This window comes from Ictalurus punctatus, chromosome 9, assembly GCF_001660625.3.
Source record: "Ictalurus punctatus breed USDA103 chromosome 9, Coco_2.0, whole genome shotgun sequence".
Lineage (NCBI taxonomy): Eukaryota > Metazoa > Chordata > Actinopteri > Siluriformes > Ictaluridae > Ictalurus > Ictalurus punctatus.
Genome location: NC_030424.2, coordinates 22,430,420 through 22,446,600, shown reverse-complemented (window position 1 = coordinate 22,446,600; position 16,181 = coordinate 22,430,420). Strand labels below are relative to the sequence as shown.

Below are 16,181 nucleotides of genomic sequence, written 5' to 3'. Positions count from 1 at the left end.
CGTCTCGTATCTTGTGAGCTGAAACCCAAATGTCTTTCCTGAATAGCACAAACAGTGAATTGGCCTTGCCGTTCCAATAGTTTTAAAGTGGACTGTATATTCAAAGCCTTTGTAAAACCAGGCTTTGTAGTTTGAGTGGTAACATTCTTTCACTTACATGCTTGTAGAAAGTACTTGCTGTGACCCCGGAAACGACATCCACATCCAATTTCAGTACCACCATTCCATAGTGCAGGCAGCAGCGGCTTATGTTGTTCAAATAGGCCAGCATGGTTACATCAGCGTCTGCACCTGTCAGGCATAAGTAATGGCAGGGGCTGAAAGGCCAGCAAATCTCTTCCCCAGGATGCATTCTGCATTCTAGCCACCTATTTATAAACCTAGAGAACCCTGGGCTCTTGTAGAATATGTACTGTAGCTTTAATGCTGGAGAACAAGCCCACAGTCATGCAGTGGAAATAGTGTACACCAAATTAAACTGTGTCACCTATTCTCGGCAGATTTACTGCCTGCTAGTACAAGACTGACTGTGATAGTTTACTGCTGTTGAATTAGAATGTTGACGTTTATTATATAGATACAGTAGATCACATACATTCAAGCTTTACGATTGAAAGTAAGACTGAAAGTATTATGTAAATCAATAATATCAGTAATACAGGATCTTGGTTCGCAGTGCACTCACACTAAAAGCTCGATTAACCCATGTCAAATATATGGCACTATTAGTCTGACATTTCCAAGCAGAAAATTGCTTATTTATGTTGCTATCATTATACCAAATTAATAATTCTTGTTATCATCCATTTTATATGCTGACACAGTGTAGACGTTTGATCACAGCTACGCAGAACTTGATTAGATAGAGAGGAAGACCATTTCAGCCTGCACCGAAGGACGTTGGGTTGGCATACTGGGCACACTCTATCGGAATAATGTCAGAATAATGAGGGATGCACAGCCATTACGTCACGATAACATCTCTCCCCAGCACAGATAGCGGCAGAGGCTGCCTGACCAGGGGCCATTATGATTTATAAAAGTGTGCTGGGCTGACAGTTATGGAAGGAGTTCCTCCTTAAAAAAGGCACGAGGCGGAGATGGAAATTGAACAATATCAGTATGACTGATAACGAACGACAGGACCACTGACTGCACATTAATTATCCCCAGATGCTATGGTAATGGGGGCCATTTGCTATGCAAAGCATGGCCTGTCTCAAGCCACAGTCGATATTCAGTGCTGTCTAATGTGCATCACACTCCTCTACTCTTTTGCTCTGAAAAAACAGCAGGCTGTGTGTCAGTTTTCATGAAACGACTCGATATGGACGTGTAATGTATAGATATACTAACACTATACTAAAGACAACCTGAAAGCTGACCTCTGGTCAGATGTGTAGAATTGCATATGATTAATCTGTACTAATCTCTTGAAAGATCAATTCTACTGGATCAGAAATCTTAAACCACTAAATAGCAGCAACTTATCTCACCTCTAAAACGGTCTCTGACTTTTGTCGACGTCATTATTGATGGAATAAAAAATAATCATAGTAAACAATCAGCAAAGACACAGTGCTGGATTTAATACTGCTTCTTGCTCGAAAAAATATTGTGCAAGAAATACTTATTTTTAAAAAAATAATAATAATTAAAAAATCTGGCAAATGCCATCGGACATGCCACTCCAGGGCAGCTGTCTAAGTGGTGGTTATGTTCCATCTGATGTATTAACTACTCACTACACGTGTGTAACTCAGCTCTAAATTTCTTAACACTCAATCTATGTCCAAACACTCTGTCTTTCTCCACTCTGTTTTCTCCTGCTATTCTTTCCCACTGACCGGTCTCATTTTGATACTAAACACAGTGTGATACCGGTTATTAGGTTACACCATGCTTAAAAAATTGATGTCATCTCTCTCTCTCTCTCTCTCTCTCTCTCTCTCTCTCTCTCTCTCTCTCAGTATCTCTCACTGTTTCTGTATCAATCCAATCTACCCTCTTCTTTAAAGAAACATCTTCAGTAATTATTGATAGGAATGTCCTGCATTCAATATCAATTTAGCTCCACTAGCAAGAGCAAAAGGTTGTGATAGTTGTAAAACGCTTAATAAAGACATTGAGAAATGTATTGTGTCCACCACTAATTAAGAAGTTTAACCTAGCTAATAGCACATATGCATTTAATTATACCATGGTCTCTCTGAATACTCGATTCTGATTGGCTGGAAGATGTGCGCTAAAACCAAATAATGCACAGGTAGTTCCAGTCAGTTTAATCACTGTTCTAAATTATTATGCTTCCTATAAACAACTGTAACCATAGTAACATATAGTTACAGTTGCATGGAGTAGTTAAACTCAGTGTCATTATTAGTAGAGATGCGGCACAGGGTCAGGTAATTCACACACACACAATCTCTCTCTCTCTCTCTCTCTCTCTCTCTCTCTCTCTCTCTAATAACTATCTGTAATAATTCATTCAAATAAATATAATCTTATCGCACTACTTTATCTCTGTAGGTGTTCTAGATCTAACAACCAGTATATAAAATAACCAACGAAAAATGAAGCGGTATTTTTATCCTTTCAGTCAAATTTTGCACTGCAAATATCAAAGACAGCTGTAACTTTTCAATGCTTGCAAGTGACCATAGTCTGAGCGAGATAATCCATGGCGAGGTGTGCATTACACGATTTTAATGCTTTGTGTCCGGGTCATGCAATAAAATCGTGTAATGCACGCCTAGCCGTGGATTATTTCTCACTTATATTTCAGGTGAACAGAAGGTGCATCACTCACACATTAGGAAAAATACAATTTTTTTGTTTTATTTTATTTTATTTTCTTTATAATAGGTTTGTCTTGATGATTATTTGCAAAGATCTTTTATAGAATATTATATGATGATAGTTGTTTTAAAAAATCACATTGTTGACATTTAGGGGTTTACTTTCAGATGTAACATAATTCTGAGGCAGTATTTTCTCAATCTAAACCTAAACCTAAAGAATTTATTTTACTAAAGACATGGGTTTCGATAATAGACTAGAGAAGGACAACCTAATTTAGTCATTATTTGCATAAGATTTCTGCTGGAACGTCTCTGCACATCCTTACTAGCTACTGATCACCTGCTCTTACATAGACATGTCTGCATTACAAAAAGTCTTCGGGGTCCATTTACACTTCCTTTTACGTTTTCATGTGTTTGCATGCATGTGTAGATTCTTCAAGGTCGGAGAAGAAAGAGAGTCGATGCCCAACGCCGGGTTGTGATGGCACAGGTCATGTGACTGGGTTGTATCCTCACCATCGAAGCCTGTCTGGTTGCCCACATAAAGACAGAGTTCCTCCAGAAAGTAAGACATACACTCACCTCATACACAGTAACCTGCTTCTGTGGCTTGCTGGCCTGCGTCTGTTCTTCTGCTTGCCCTGTGTCTCTGTGAGGCTGTTTAGCTTCGATTTGTCCTGCCTAACGATCATGCTGTGCTTTCCTGTTATTGTCTTTTAATTGTCAAGGCCATTTTTCTAGTGGCTTTATTTTTATTTTGTTTTGCATAGATTCATTCTTTTCATCCTCTTTGTTCTCGCTTAAGCATGCTCATTTGGAATCTTATGCACTATTATTTTGTCTATAAATCAATACAATTAAATCTAAAACTTGGGAACATCCTGTACAAGATAAAACTTGTAAGATAAAACTTAAACACACAAAAAAAACAACTTTCTGTTGAATTTGACCATGTTGAAGATTTCATACTTTATTAAGCTGGTTAAATTTTGTTTTTGCTTTAGATTTTTAAGTTATATCCAGTTGTACGAATGGTAATAATTATGGCTTTGCTGTAATCTCTGCTGTAAACAGGAAGCATGGTGAGCATTCTCTCACTCTCTGCGCTCATTCACCTTGTGCAAATCTCCCTATAAACTATCTTTTACACGATCCATTAAACCACAGAGAGGATCTCACGTTATGGTAGCAAATGACCCAGAAGGCAATCAAACGAGCTGACAGCTTTAATGACAGCCCAGAAAATTAGTTAACATAAAAAGATTTGCCTATAAAGTGTCCAGATGTCAAGAGGTGTAATTTAAGCAGTCTCCGAGTTCAGGAGATGCCAAGTGAGGTCTGGAATGACCTTAGACTTCAACCATATGCTTTATCCTCAGATGGAACTTCAGAAGTGTTTTTATTGATTATGAGAAAACTCATTACTTTTGGTAACAACAAGTAAGAAATGAAACATGACAGGGCATGCTGTCATCGAGAAAGAATCAGAGCAGGGGTGGTGGGATGCGGCCTGATAAAACAGCACATCCCAAAGTGTTTTACTGATTTTAAAAAATAACACATTGTACTTTTTAGCCATTTATAGTTGCATTTAACTTAACTAGGAAATTAGTTACAGTTATCAATCGAGTTATTACAACTATATAAACATTTCCTTCACCAGCCTCTCTTATTTCTATCTCTTAAAGGTAATAAGACAAGAAATGCAGTGTGTCATGTTACAGAGAAATCTTTATGGCTCTGACACTAGAGACTCCTTCCATAAATGCTAAATAAACATGACCTCACAGAAAACTTTACTGTATCAATGATTACACATTTTGTCTTTGTTAAATAGCAATAACAATATATCTATTTTTTTTAATTAGTCTGTTATTAGTTTTAGATTATGGGCAGTGTCTGCCATACAAATCCCCATAAATGAGCTGTTACTATAGAAACAATAATGTATTAGAACAAGTGCCTTGATATAAACCTGTGATTTGCCTTGCAGCTGGAACTATTGTCAGAGCTGCTGCTACAGAAAATTACTCACTGCCTTCTAACCAGTCCAGAATCGAGAATTCATCAGCAATGTGGTATAAAGCAATATAATACTGGGAACAACTTGAAAAACATTCCTAATCCATAATTATTCAAGCTTAAATGCGTGTAAAGTGTTGCATATTTACTACATATTTAGCTTAGAATAAATTGGCAGGAATGAGATTTTAATTTAATTGAAAACCTAAAGAATTTATTTTACTGAAGACAGAGGTTTTCGATAATAGACTAGAGAAGGGCAACCTAATTTAGTCATTATTTGCACAAGATTTCTGCTGGAACGTCTCTGCGCATCGTGAATTGCAGACAGAATAAAGACACGGCATTAATAATACATTGTCCACTCTTAGAGATGAATGTGTTATAATATGTCAGTGCTTCACTGTTTGTGTGAATGTGTGTGAGCGTGTCAGACAAACACACCGCAGGCTGCAGCACTGGCGGGACACTGTGCTCTTCGGGCAGGTTATTGAGTGCACGTTGATAGGGGAGAGTATCTCTACAGCTGCTCCATTGCACATAATGCATTTTTTAGCAGCAACCTGTCGATAGCTCGACATGCTCACAACAGGTCACCTTTCAGTCTGTTGGATACACCACAGGGCTGGCAAAGAGCACACAACAATTTATTAAAAGCCTCAAAAAAGTGTGTGTGTGTGAGAGACCGAGAGAGAGAGATGTGAGTAGATACCAAAACAGCCAGTTTTAGACCCTTTATTTACAGTCTACCTGAAACCTTCTTTGTACTACATCACACATATTTAAACCCTCAACACGGGACTCAAAGTTACTGAAGGCAATGCAAAATACGAAATACGAAGCAGTTGAGTTAGAGCAGCACCTCAGCTTGGCTTGTTAGCGATCTACAAGATGATGAGCGCAATGGTGTTGATGGACGTATTAGCATACAAGTTGAAGGTTTGGAACCCTGTATCCCACTGGCTCCACTATTAGCAGGCAGTTGAATGTTTGTTCATTGTGGGTAATGTAGCAAACTGGTAACTAAAGTGAAAATAAACTAACATGTCATTATAATAAGGTTTTATAATAAGTCTTCTGTGAATTTCATTACAAAACAAACCTTGTACACCATAGTTATGTAATTTGGTTATTACAGTGACATATCACTGCCATACTGTAGGTATTGATAATCAAATTTGCAAAAATATATAATTGACTTTGCTTATGAGCCAGAAGATCATATACAGTATTGTATACTTACAGTTTATAGAAATAAAAACTATACACAGCTAATTCCTATATTATTCCTATATACAGCTAAATGCAATTCCTTTTAAGGGCCAGAGAAAGTATACATAACTATAAATAAACTGTAAATATACATAATTAAAGTTTAATGTCACAGCTATAGTAATTAATTAAATAGATCATGTACAGGAAGTTGGAATGTTTAAGAGACAGATATATATATATATATATATATATATATATATATATATATATATATATATATATATATATATATATATATACAGTATCTCACAAAAGTGAGTACACCCCTCACATTTTTGTAAATATTTCATTATATCTTTTCATGTGACAACACTGAAGAAATTATACTTTGCTACAATGTAAAGCAGTGAGTGTGCAGCTTGTGTAACAGTGTAAATGTGCTGTCCCCTCAGAATAACTCAACACACAGACATTAATGTCTAAACCGCTGGCAACAAAAGGGAGTATACCCCTAAGTGAAAATGTCCGAATTGGGCCCAATTAGCCATTTTCCCTCCCCGGTGTCATGTGACTTGTTAGTGTTACAAGGTCTCAGGTGTGAATGGGGAGCAGGTGTGTTAAATTTGGTGTAGTCGCTCTCACACTCCCTCATACTGGTCACTGGAAGTTCAACATGGCACCTCATGGCAAAGAACCCTCTGAGGATCTGAAAAAAAGAATTGTTGCTCTACATAAAGATGGCCTAGGCTATAAGAAGATTGCCAAGACCCTGACACTGAGCTGCAGCACGGTGGCCAAGACCATACAGCGGTTTAACAGGACAGGATCCACTCAGAACAGGCCTCACCGTGGTCGACCAAAGAAGTTGAGTGCACGTGCTCAGCGTCATATCCAGAGGTTGTCTTTGGGAAATAGATGTATGAGTGCTGCCAGCATTGCTGCAGAGGTTGAAGAGGTGGGGGGTCAGCCTGTCAGTGCTCAGACCACATGCCACACACTGCATCAAATTGGTCTGCATGGCTGTCGTCCCAGAAGGAAGCCTCTTCTAAAGGTGATGCACAAGAAAGTCCGCAAACAGTTTGCTGAAGACAAGCAGACTAAGGACATGGATTACTGGAACCATGTCCTGTGGTCTGATGAGACCAAGATAAACTTATTTGGTTCAGACAGTGTCAAGAGTGTGTGGCGGCAACCAGGTGAGGAGTACAAAGACAAGTGTGTCTTGCCTACAGTCAAGCATGTGGTGGGAGTGTCATGGTCTGGGGCTGCATGAGTGCTGCCAGCACTGGGGAGCTACAGTTGACTGAGGGAACCATGAATGCCAACATGTACTGTGACATACTGAAGCAGAGCATGATCAGTATGCAGTATTCCATTATAACGACCCCAAACACACCACCAAGACGACCACTGCCTTGATAAAGAAGCTGAAGGTGAAGGTGATGGACTGGCCAAGCATGTCTCCAGACCTAAACTCTATTGAGCATATGTGGAGCATCCTCAAACAGAAGGTGGAGGAGCACAAGATCTCTAACATCCACCAGATCCGTGATGTCGTCATGGAGGAGTGTAAGAGGACTCCAGGGGCAACCTGTGAAGCTCTGGTGAACTCCATGTCCAAGAGGGTTAAGGCAGTGCTGGAAAATAATGGTGGCCACACAAAATATTGACACTTTGGGCCCAATTTGGACATTTTCACTTAGGGGTGTACTCACTTTTGTTGCCAGCGGTTTAGACATTAATGGCTGTGTGTTGAGTTATTTTGAGGGGACAGCAAATTTACACTGTTATACAAGCTGTACACTCACTACTTTACATTGTAGCAAAGTGTCATTCCTTCAGTGTTGTCACATGAAAATATATAATCAAATATTTACAAAAATGTGAGGGGTGTACTCACTTTTGTGAGTTACTGTATATATATATATATATATATATATATATATATATATATATATATATATATATATATATATATATATATATATACTGTCTGTAAACCTTCACTATAAAATGTTATACAGCAAGTCAGTGTTATTACTAAGTCCCAGGTGTGGGAGGTTTAAAAAATGATGAATTTGAAATATTGTCATTGAAATTGATAAAAATAATTTTAATGACAGCTGACACCGGTTGAAATATGCAGTTATAAATGTTTATGTAAGCTTATATCAGTTCTTATGAAGTGCTTTTCTAGATAGTCATGTAGCTATAAGTACAATCACCTAGTTAAATATGGGAAATAAACAAAATCCCCCTTTCCTTTGTAAAAATGGATTTGATTAGCATATTGTTGCCTAATAAATAAATGTGGCATCAGACACAGGAAGATAGCTGTAGAAATCCAATTTGTTATTACCTATAATCCTCTGTTTTGTCTCTGAGCAGTGTAAATTACATTTACGCAACAGTCCTCCGATTCTCATATGCATATATCCTCGAGCCACATCCATAAAAATGCAGCAAAGCATTTGAGAGTCCGTCCATCTCTAGGTAGTAGCCTTGGTCCAATTAAGCCCGGTGCAGAGTAATTAATGTGTCAGAGCTGGAGGAGAGGATGAGGGTGAGGGTTTAAGGAGGTGATGATGAAGACTTGAAGAAAAAGAATGTGTGTGTGTGTGTGTGTGTGTGTGTGTGTGTGTGTGTGTGTGTGTGTGTGTGTCGGAGCCCCTGCTCCTTCCTTCTGTCCTCTCCCCTACTTCCTAAAGATCATTAATCTAATTGGTGCCAGTGGGGATTTCAGATCATCGTGGACAGTTTTGGGGGGGTTTTTTCCTCATGGTGAGACTTACTGAGGATGGAGGCTTGTTAAAAACTGAGGCAAGTAAGCCATGCAATGTGAAGGAGACAATTTTCAGTTTATCCGCTGATTTCTGATTTCGGTAGAATATTGGTAACTATGAGCTTTCTATAAAGCATATTCACAGATTATCATAAATTATTATAACTGTACTTAGAATTCTTTATAAGTTTCTAATGCTTCCTTGTAACTTTAAGAATGCCTCATAAAGCTCTTATAATGTTCTATAAATAATTCCTTTGATGACTTTTAATCACGCTGTAAGTGTCACTACAGTATTATAATACAAGGTGCTGTACTGCACCACCATAATTATACCACAATTTTAATATATATCTTAAAAATAAAAACAAAAACATTATGAATATTTAAAATTTCATCACTGAGTGCTGCAAATAAAGGGGGAAAACATGCTTAATTTTATTTTAATAATCTAATAGCGAAACACTTATTTCCACATTAATTACAAGAACCCATACAGTACAGACACATTAGTGAAGCCTGAAAATGTTTAAATGTCAAAAACAATAAAGTCACATTACAAAATGTCATCATGGAGTGCTTCCAAAAATGAAAAGGACACACATATGTAACCTTGGAGAGACAGGAAGTTATCTCAGGTGCTGCATATGTGTGTCATTTTTGGAAGCACTCGGTGATGATATTTTAAATGTTAATAATGTTTTATAATTGTTCATTAATATTACAATCACTTGATAATTATTCACCAGTCATTATTAGTTATAAAGGTCGGTGCAGTACAATACATGTTGTTATAATGAATACTTATAGTTATCAAGGAATTATTTCTATCACATTATAAGAGCTGTATGAGGCATCATTTGCGCTACAAGCAATGATTCCCAACTTCAGAAGAATTTTAAGCATAGTTATAATAATTGATGAACATGACATGCATAGAAAATATTACCAAAAGTATTAGGACATCTTACTATACATACTATGTTTATGCTAAGATCATCTGACAGCTCAGGACAGGGATTAGAACAGTTCCTGTAAGTGTCACTTTATATTGGTCATCATTGGCTACAGTGACATGTTGAATCAAGACTTGTTTTAAATCTGTGACAGGATTATGCAACTATCCATCAGTCTAATCATAAATCCTGGAAGGAATGTTTCCCACCTCTCCACTGCTCAATCACGTATTCCTGCTGTCTGTATAATGGCATGGCGTATGTGTGTGTCGTCTTGCATGCAGTTTGATGTTGTTACTTCACATTAATCTAGATGACTAACTCTGCTGCCTCCTAATTTTGCCTGTCTTCCACCCCTTCTCTTCTCTGCTTTCAAGTTCTTGCAATGTATGAAAATGTTCTTAAGTGTCCTACACCTGGCTGCACAGGGCGCGGCCATGTCAATAGCAACAGGAACTCACATCGAAGGTAAGAACTCGGCCGATATAGGAATTGGTTCTGTTCTTTATTGCTGTCTGGTGAATTTATTTATTTATTTATTTATTTATTTATTTATTTTGTGTACTGAAGATATTATTATTTTGATTATTGTTGCCATTCTGAATGATCTGTTATCAGGTTTGTTGGTTTGTTTGTTTAAATGTATATTTATTTTAATTTATTTATTTAAATATATGTATTTAAATCTTTACGTTTTTTTTTTTTTTTTAACAGAGCAATAGCAAAGTCACTTGCAAAGTCATATTTGTAGGAAAACTTACAAAGAATAAGGTTAGAGGTGGAGTTAATATTATTACCTTTACTTGCAAGTACATGTGAATGATGAAGAAAAAATACACTGTGTTAGATAAAAGTATCTCGGGTTATGTCTTTCAGTCCTCTGTCAGCCTTCAGCCTTTAATTCTCTTAACTCGTAGTCCTGTGCTATGAGCGAGAAAGTGTGGTTGACTGCAGAGCGTTCAGGCCTGGAGAGTCTGAATGAACACACTCTGTTCACAGAGACATCCGGGTTTATTCGTGCAGAACAGGAGTATTTATACACATAGATAAACAGCAGTGCGTGGGCGGTTTCTACTTGTGAAAGGGGCTAGACAGATTCAGCCACGCACACAATCATACCACAAAAATAAGTCTCTCAAGGTATGAAAAATACATGTGTCAGCTACAATAAAGGATGTCAGTTGATCAGCTTATCAGAAGAGGTAATTAAGTGAATACATTCATCATAGGTATTTGATAGCAGTTCATAATATAAGAGAATACATGATATTTGCTTGTATCTTTTTCATTTGTAAGTCACTTTGGATAAAAGCGTCTGCTAAGTGAATAAATGTAATGTAAATGTAATAAGAGAATTTCATTTACACTGTAAAACCGGATAGTTCATTTAACTCAAAAAAATTTGAGGAAACTAATTACCTAAAAATTTTTAAGTTATTAAATGAATTTCTTAAAGCCAAATACACTTAAATATAATTAAAAAAAAATATTCAAGCATGTTATATTTAAATGTATTTGGCTTAAGGAAATTGATTTATCAACTAAAAAAACATCAGTTTCCTCAGTTAAATGAACTTATCCAGTTTTACAGTGTATGAACCATACTTGAAATTCGTACAGATCTTTCATGAACACAGGTTCAAACATGAATACACGTTTCCCATAAATATACTGAATGTTACATAAACAGAAATTTCTGATCATTAGACGTAATGTTTGCATTTGCACACGCACTACTGTATGTGTATATATTCTTTGTCTAACTACAAATGTTGCACTGTTTTTACAATATTGTAGGATCCTTATTTGCAATGCAAGTGCAATGCAATTATTTCAAGGATTTTACAGTTTAAATGTCTTAGAATCTGTCAAATGGGAAACATTCTAATAACATTTACCATTAGCTGGATTTATATTTATATGTGTATTTTTATGTATAAAGTATTTACTGAGTAATCAGTTAAGGTATATTGGAAAGGTATATATTAAAATATATGTTCTATTATTATTATTCACTGTATGAAATTTACCATAAAATTTACAGTGAATGATTATTAAACATACATGTGTACATACAGTAAAGTGCAGCAATATGTTTCCAGTAATACACTGTTAATGTAAAATCAGCTACAATCCATTTAGCTGATGCATTTATCCAAACTGACTTGCAATGGAGACAGGATAGAGCTGAGCAGTTGAAGGGTCTTGCTCAAGGACTCAACCATGGCAGCTTGCCAGTGCTGGGATTTGAACTGACAACCTTCTGAACTGTAGTTCAAAGCCTCAACTACTGAGCCACCATTTCCCTCAACAAGCTTGCACTGATTCAGCCACCTCTACTATTGCATTAACTCATGCTAAAAGATGAATTTCAGGGCTTTATTAAACCGTATCAACATCAAAGAGAGTTTTGGTGCACACCTGAAATAGCTGCTAAAGTGAAGGGCACAAAAACGATTCATTAATTTTAAGATGTTGACAGAAAGAGCATCTTTATCATTCTCACTCCTGTCTAAAATGCTAGATACCACTATAAATTGTGTTTTTGGGTATTTTACTGTAAACCAATGCACTGATTAACAGTATTACAATTGTTTTACAATTTACATGATTTGTATAGTGATTTTTTTGTATTAAAATAAAAAAATATATATGTTAGAGAGTTTTGTGTCTATAACAAAGCCAAAGAGCGTCTAAAATATAGTCATTTTTAAGAAAATGCTCAACCTTGCATATACACCAATACTTAACCCTTAGAAAAAGATTAAGCATGCGTCTGTAGCTCTGACTGGGATGATAAATGCCGAGCTCGCTGTAGTCGTTCTCTTTAATGCATGTAATTCTATTCTGGGGTGCTGCTGCAGTGGAGGTGTGACGGTCAGCAGCTGGTGTGGGATGGTAGGCCTGGCACCAGCCATTAGCACGTCTGTGACACCCGAGCAGGAGCACCAGCTGCGCATCACACACACACACACACAGTCACTCTGAGGAATGCACCTGCTGTAGAAGAAAAGACCTAACACACAAATCCACACACTTTTAACTCTTACATCTGCACTCACAAGCGTGGAAATGTGTGTACTCAGCCCCCAGAGCAAATTGCCAGTTTGTCTCGTGTCGTTTGCACGTAGACAGACCTACATACACCTTTGCTGTTATTTTGTTCCTTCTGCCTGCTGTGAGAAAACTCTCCGCTGAGTTCCTTTAGCACTCTTAACGGATCACAACAAGAGGAAATAGTGACTCTAAATGCATTCTCATGGGAAATCACAGGCACAAGTCTGGAAAGGAAGTCTGAAATCCACCTGTGGAGTGGATTCATATTGTCTTAGAAATGTGGAGTTATATGTAATACAACCACCAAGCTATAATACAGACCTCATAAAGCTGTAACTGGTGTTGCATAAACTGTCTTCCTGATGATTGTTTGAGTGATGATAGCTTCTGTTATATATACTATATAGAGAGTGACATCATATATGTTGATTTTCTTTTTTTTTCTTTTCATTTTGTGTTGTGTTAACGCAGTCTCTCGGGATGCCCGATAGCAGCTGCTGAGAAACTGGCCAAAGCTCATGAGAAACACCAAGCCTGCAATGGAACTAAATCTAACCAGGCATCGGACCGAGTTCTGAGGTAACACACCCATCATGGATGCTTCAGATTTATATCACAGGCTGTTAGACGTAGTGTATATTATTTAATATCGTTAGTGGGTCATTAGTGTCACATGGTGGTGTAGTGAATACAGAAGCATGGCCATCTCACAGTTCCAGGGTCCTTAGTTTGATCCTAAGCTCATGTTACTATTTGTGTGGGGTTTCACATGTTCTCACAGGGGTTTTCTCTGGGTTCTCCAGTTTCCTCCCACCTCGCAAAAACATACTGGTTGATAGATTGGCTTCATTATATGGCCCCTAGCATGAATAAGTGTGTGTGTATATATATATATGTGTGTGTGTGTGTGTGTGTGTGTGTGTGTGTCTGTGTGTGTGTCTGTGTGTGTGTGTGTGTGTGTGTCCTGTGATAGATTGGCTTCCCATCCAGTGTGTATTCCCATCTCACTCACAGTGTTGTCAGCATAGGGTCCAGATCCACAATGACTGTAATTAATAGAGACATCAATGTCTTATCTATAGTTATTCAGTTCACCAGCATTCAGTCATGTAATGCTCACATACTAGACTCAGTGTATGTTACCATCATTCTTTTTTTTTTTTTTGCTTCAAACTGTTTTAAAGCAAAAACTGATTTGAAGATATTTGTTCTGAAGTAAAAATAAATTAAGCCAACGTACATGGATTCCAGAGATTGAACTTGGACTTGTGTTCATAATATCAGAATCTGACTCAAATTTACATAATTTCACATGCTCTGGTGTATAAACGGTCTGTGTCCGTAATTGTTTCTTCAGCATTAAATAGCATCACTCAAGCCATGCTACTACAGTTTATGGCAATTCAGGACAGGACCCAGAGTCCCAATTCCCATTAATCCTTTTTTTCAAGACTTGAGTTGAGCTTTAAGTGCAGATTCTGACTTGGACTTTAGAGTCAAACAAAGGCAGCATTCCAGGATATTCTTGGAGTGTATTCCAAAAATATTAGTGCTTTTAATTAAAATAAATAAATAAATAACACCGCCAGGGTTGGGGGTTCGATTCCCACAGCTCTGTGTGTGCGGAGTTTGCATGTTCTGTGGGGGTTTCCTCCGGGTACTCCAGTTTCCCTCCCCCAGTCCAAAGACATGCATGGTAGGTTGATTGGCATGTCTAAAGTGTCCGTAGAGTATGAATGGGTGTGTGAGTGTGTGTGTGTGATTGTGCCCTGTGATGGATTGGCACCCTGTCCAGGTGTACCCTGCCTTGTGCCCGATGCTCCCTGGGATAGGCTCCAGGTTCCCCGTGACCCTGAAAAGGATAAGCGATATAGAAGATGGATGGATGGATGTAAAAACAAAAATATCAGTGTGTAAAAGGACATTTCTGAAAATACCCTCAAACTGCATTTGCAAATAAACAATGTACAACAGGAACAAGCCTGATATCTGAAAAGAGCCTGATATCTGAAAATTTCAAGCAAAAACAAAATCTAAAATGTCTTTCCTACACAATTTTCCTATAAATATTATATGTGGAGGATGTAAAAAGATTATATAATCTAAAAAGCACCTGCCAAAAATATACAGCAAATAAGAGACTGCAACAGGTACTGGCTCTCATAATTTACTCCAAAAAAAAAAAAAAAAAGATGTGTCATGTCTATTCGTTATTCATATCTAATCAAATGTTTTCAGCTCAGCCAAGACAATAAACAACTGTTTAGATTTGAAATGTTTAATATTCACTTTTTTAAAATAAAATGCTTCTTACTAAAACTACTTAATTACTTAAGTGATGTATTCCATGCGATCCTGTTAACCATCCTCTGTCGTTTGCTCTTTTAGGCCCATGTGCTTTGTAAAGCAGCTGGAGATCCCGCAGTATGGCTATAAGAACAATGTTCCCACCACCACCCCACGCTCCAACCTGGCCAAAGAGCTGGAGAAATACTCCAAGACCAGCTTCGACTACAACGGCTACGACAACCAGAATGTGTACGGCAAACGTGCCATCGCTCCTAAAGTTCAAGGGCGTGACACATCACCCAAGGGATACGATGGTAAGACCTGCAAAGCCATTTTATCTTTCTATTCTTCACATCTTCTGACATGACTAACATCATGTTTTTCAAAGTACAGGGCATGTTTTTTTGGCTTCATATAATTTTAGAATGAGACATCCTTTTAGCGAATACGAATTCAGTGAATACCAAATGCACTGATGCTACAATGGTGCTATTTTATGACTGTTCACGCATTTTCTTTAGGCTTTAACCAGGGGAATGGAAATGTATGGAAATAATATAGTAGCAGATGCATAATGAATGACTGGGTAGAGGCGAGTCAAGGTCTAGTCTCCAGGCCACAGCTAATTGCAATTCTGTGTGAATAGCAACCAGTTCCCCGGCTGCACTTTAATGACTGAGAGAGGAGTGGGCATATAGAGAGAGATACAGAGTGAGGGAGTGAGTGAGTGAGTAAGAGAGAGAGAGAGAGATGGCAGCAGGAAACTCAGTTGGAGATGCCACTTTGATGCCCGGCTGGTGGCTGTGGCTCATTGTAACTTTAGTCAGATGGCAAATAGTGCAGCTATCTCACCTGAAGCTCAAGGATGCAGCTCGACACAAGTGCTCAACCCCACTGCTTTTATTCTACCTCACCTTACAGCTCACAATAATCAGGCAATCAGAGAAATCTCTGGGTGCCTGAAATAAGACTGTCTAAAGGTGAAAGATACTCTAACTAGTTATACTTTATTATTAAATTCTCTACAGACTTAAGGATGATGTTCATAGGGTGACC

The 16,181-nt window shown here is 37.7% G+C and overlaps 1 protein-coding gene across 2 annotated transcripts in view; it reads left to right on the top strand.

Moving 5' to 3' along the window:
* myt1lb (myelin transcription factor 1-like, b) overlaps positions 1-16,181 on the top strand; it is a 116,213-nt gene that overhangs the window by 67,159 nt on the left and 32,873 nt on the right. For both annotated transcript variants that reach the window (XM_053682802.1, XM_047157797.2), the window contains exons 8-11: positions 3,235-3,369; positions 10,157-10,247; positions 13,308-13,415; positions 15,225-15,439. In XM_053682802.1, the coding sequence (XP_053538777.1) occupies positions 3,235-3,369; positions 10,157-10,247; positions 13,308-13,415; positions 15,225-15,439 (549 nt within the window). The remainder of the gene's footprint in view (positions 1-3,234; positions 3,370-10,156; positions 10,248-13,307; positions 13,416-15,224; positions 15,440-16,181) is intronic.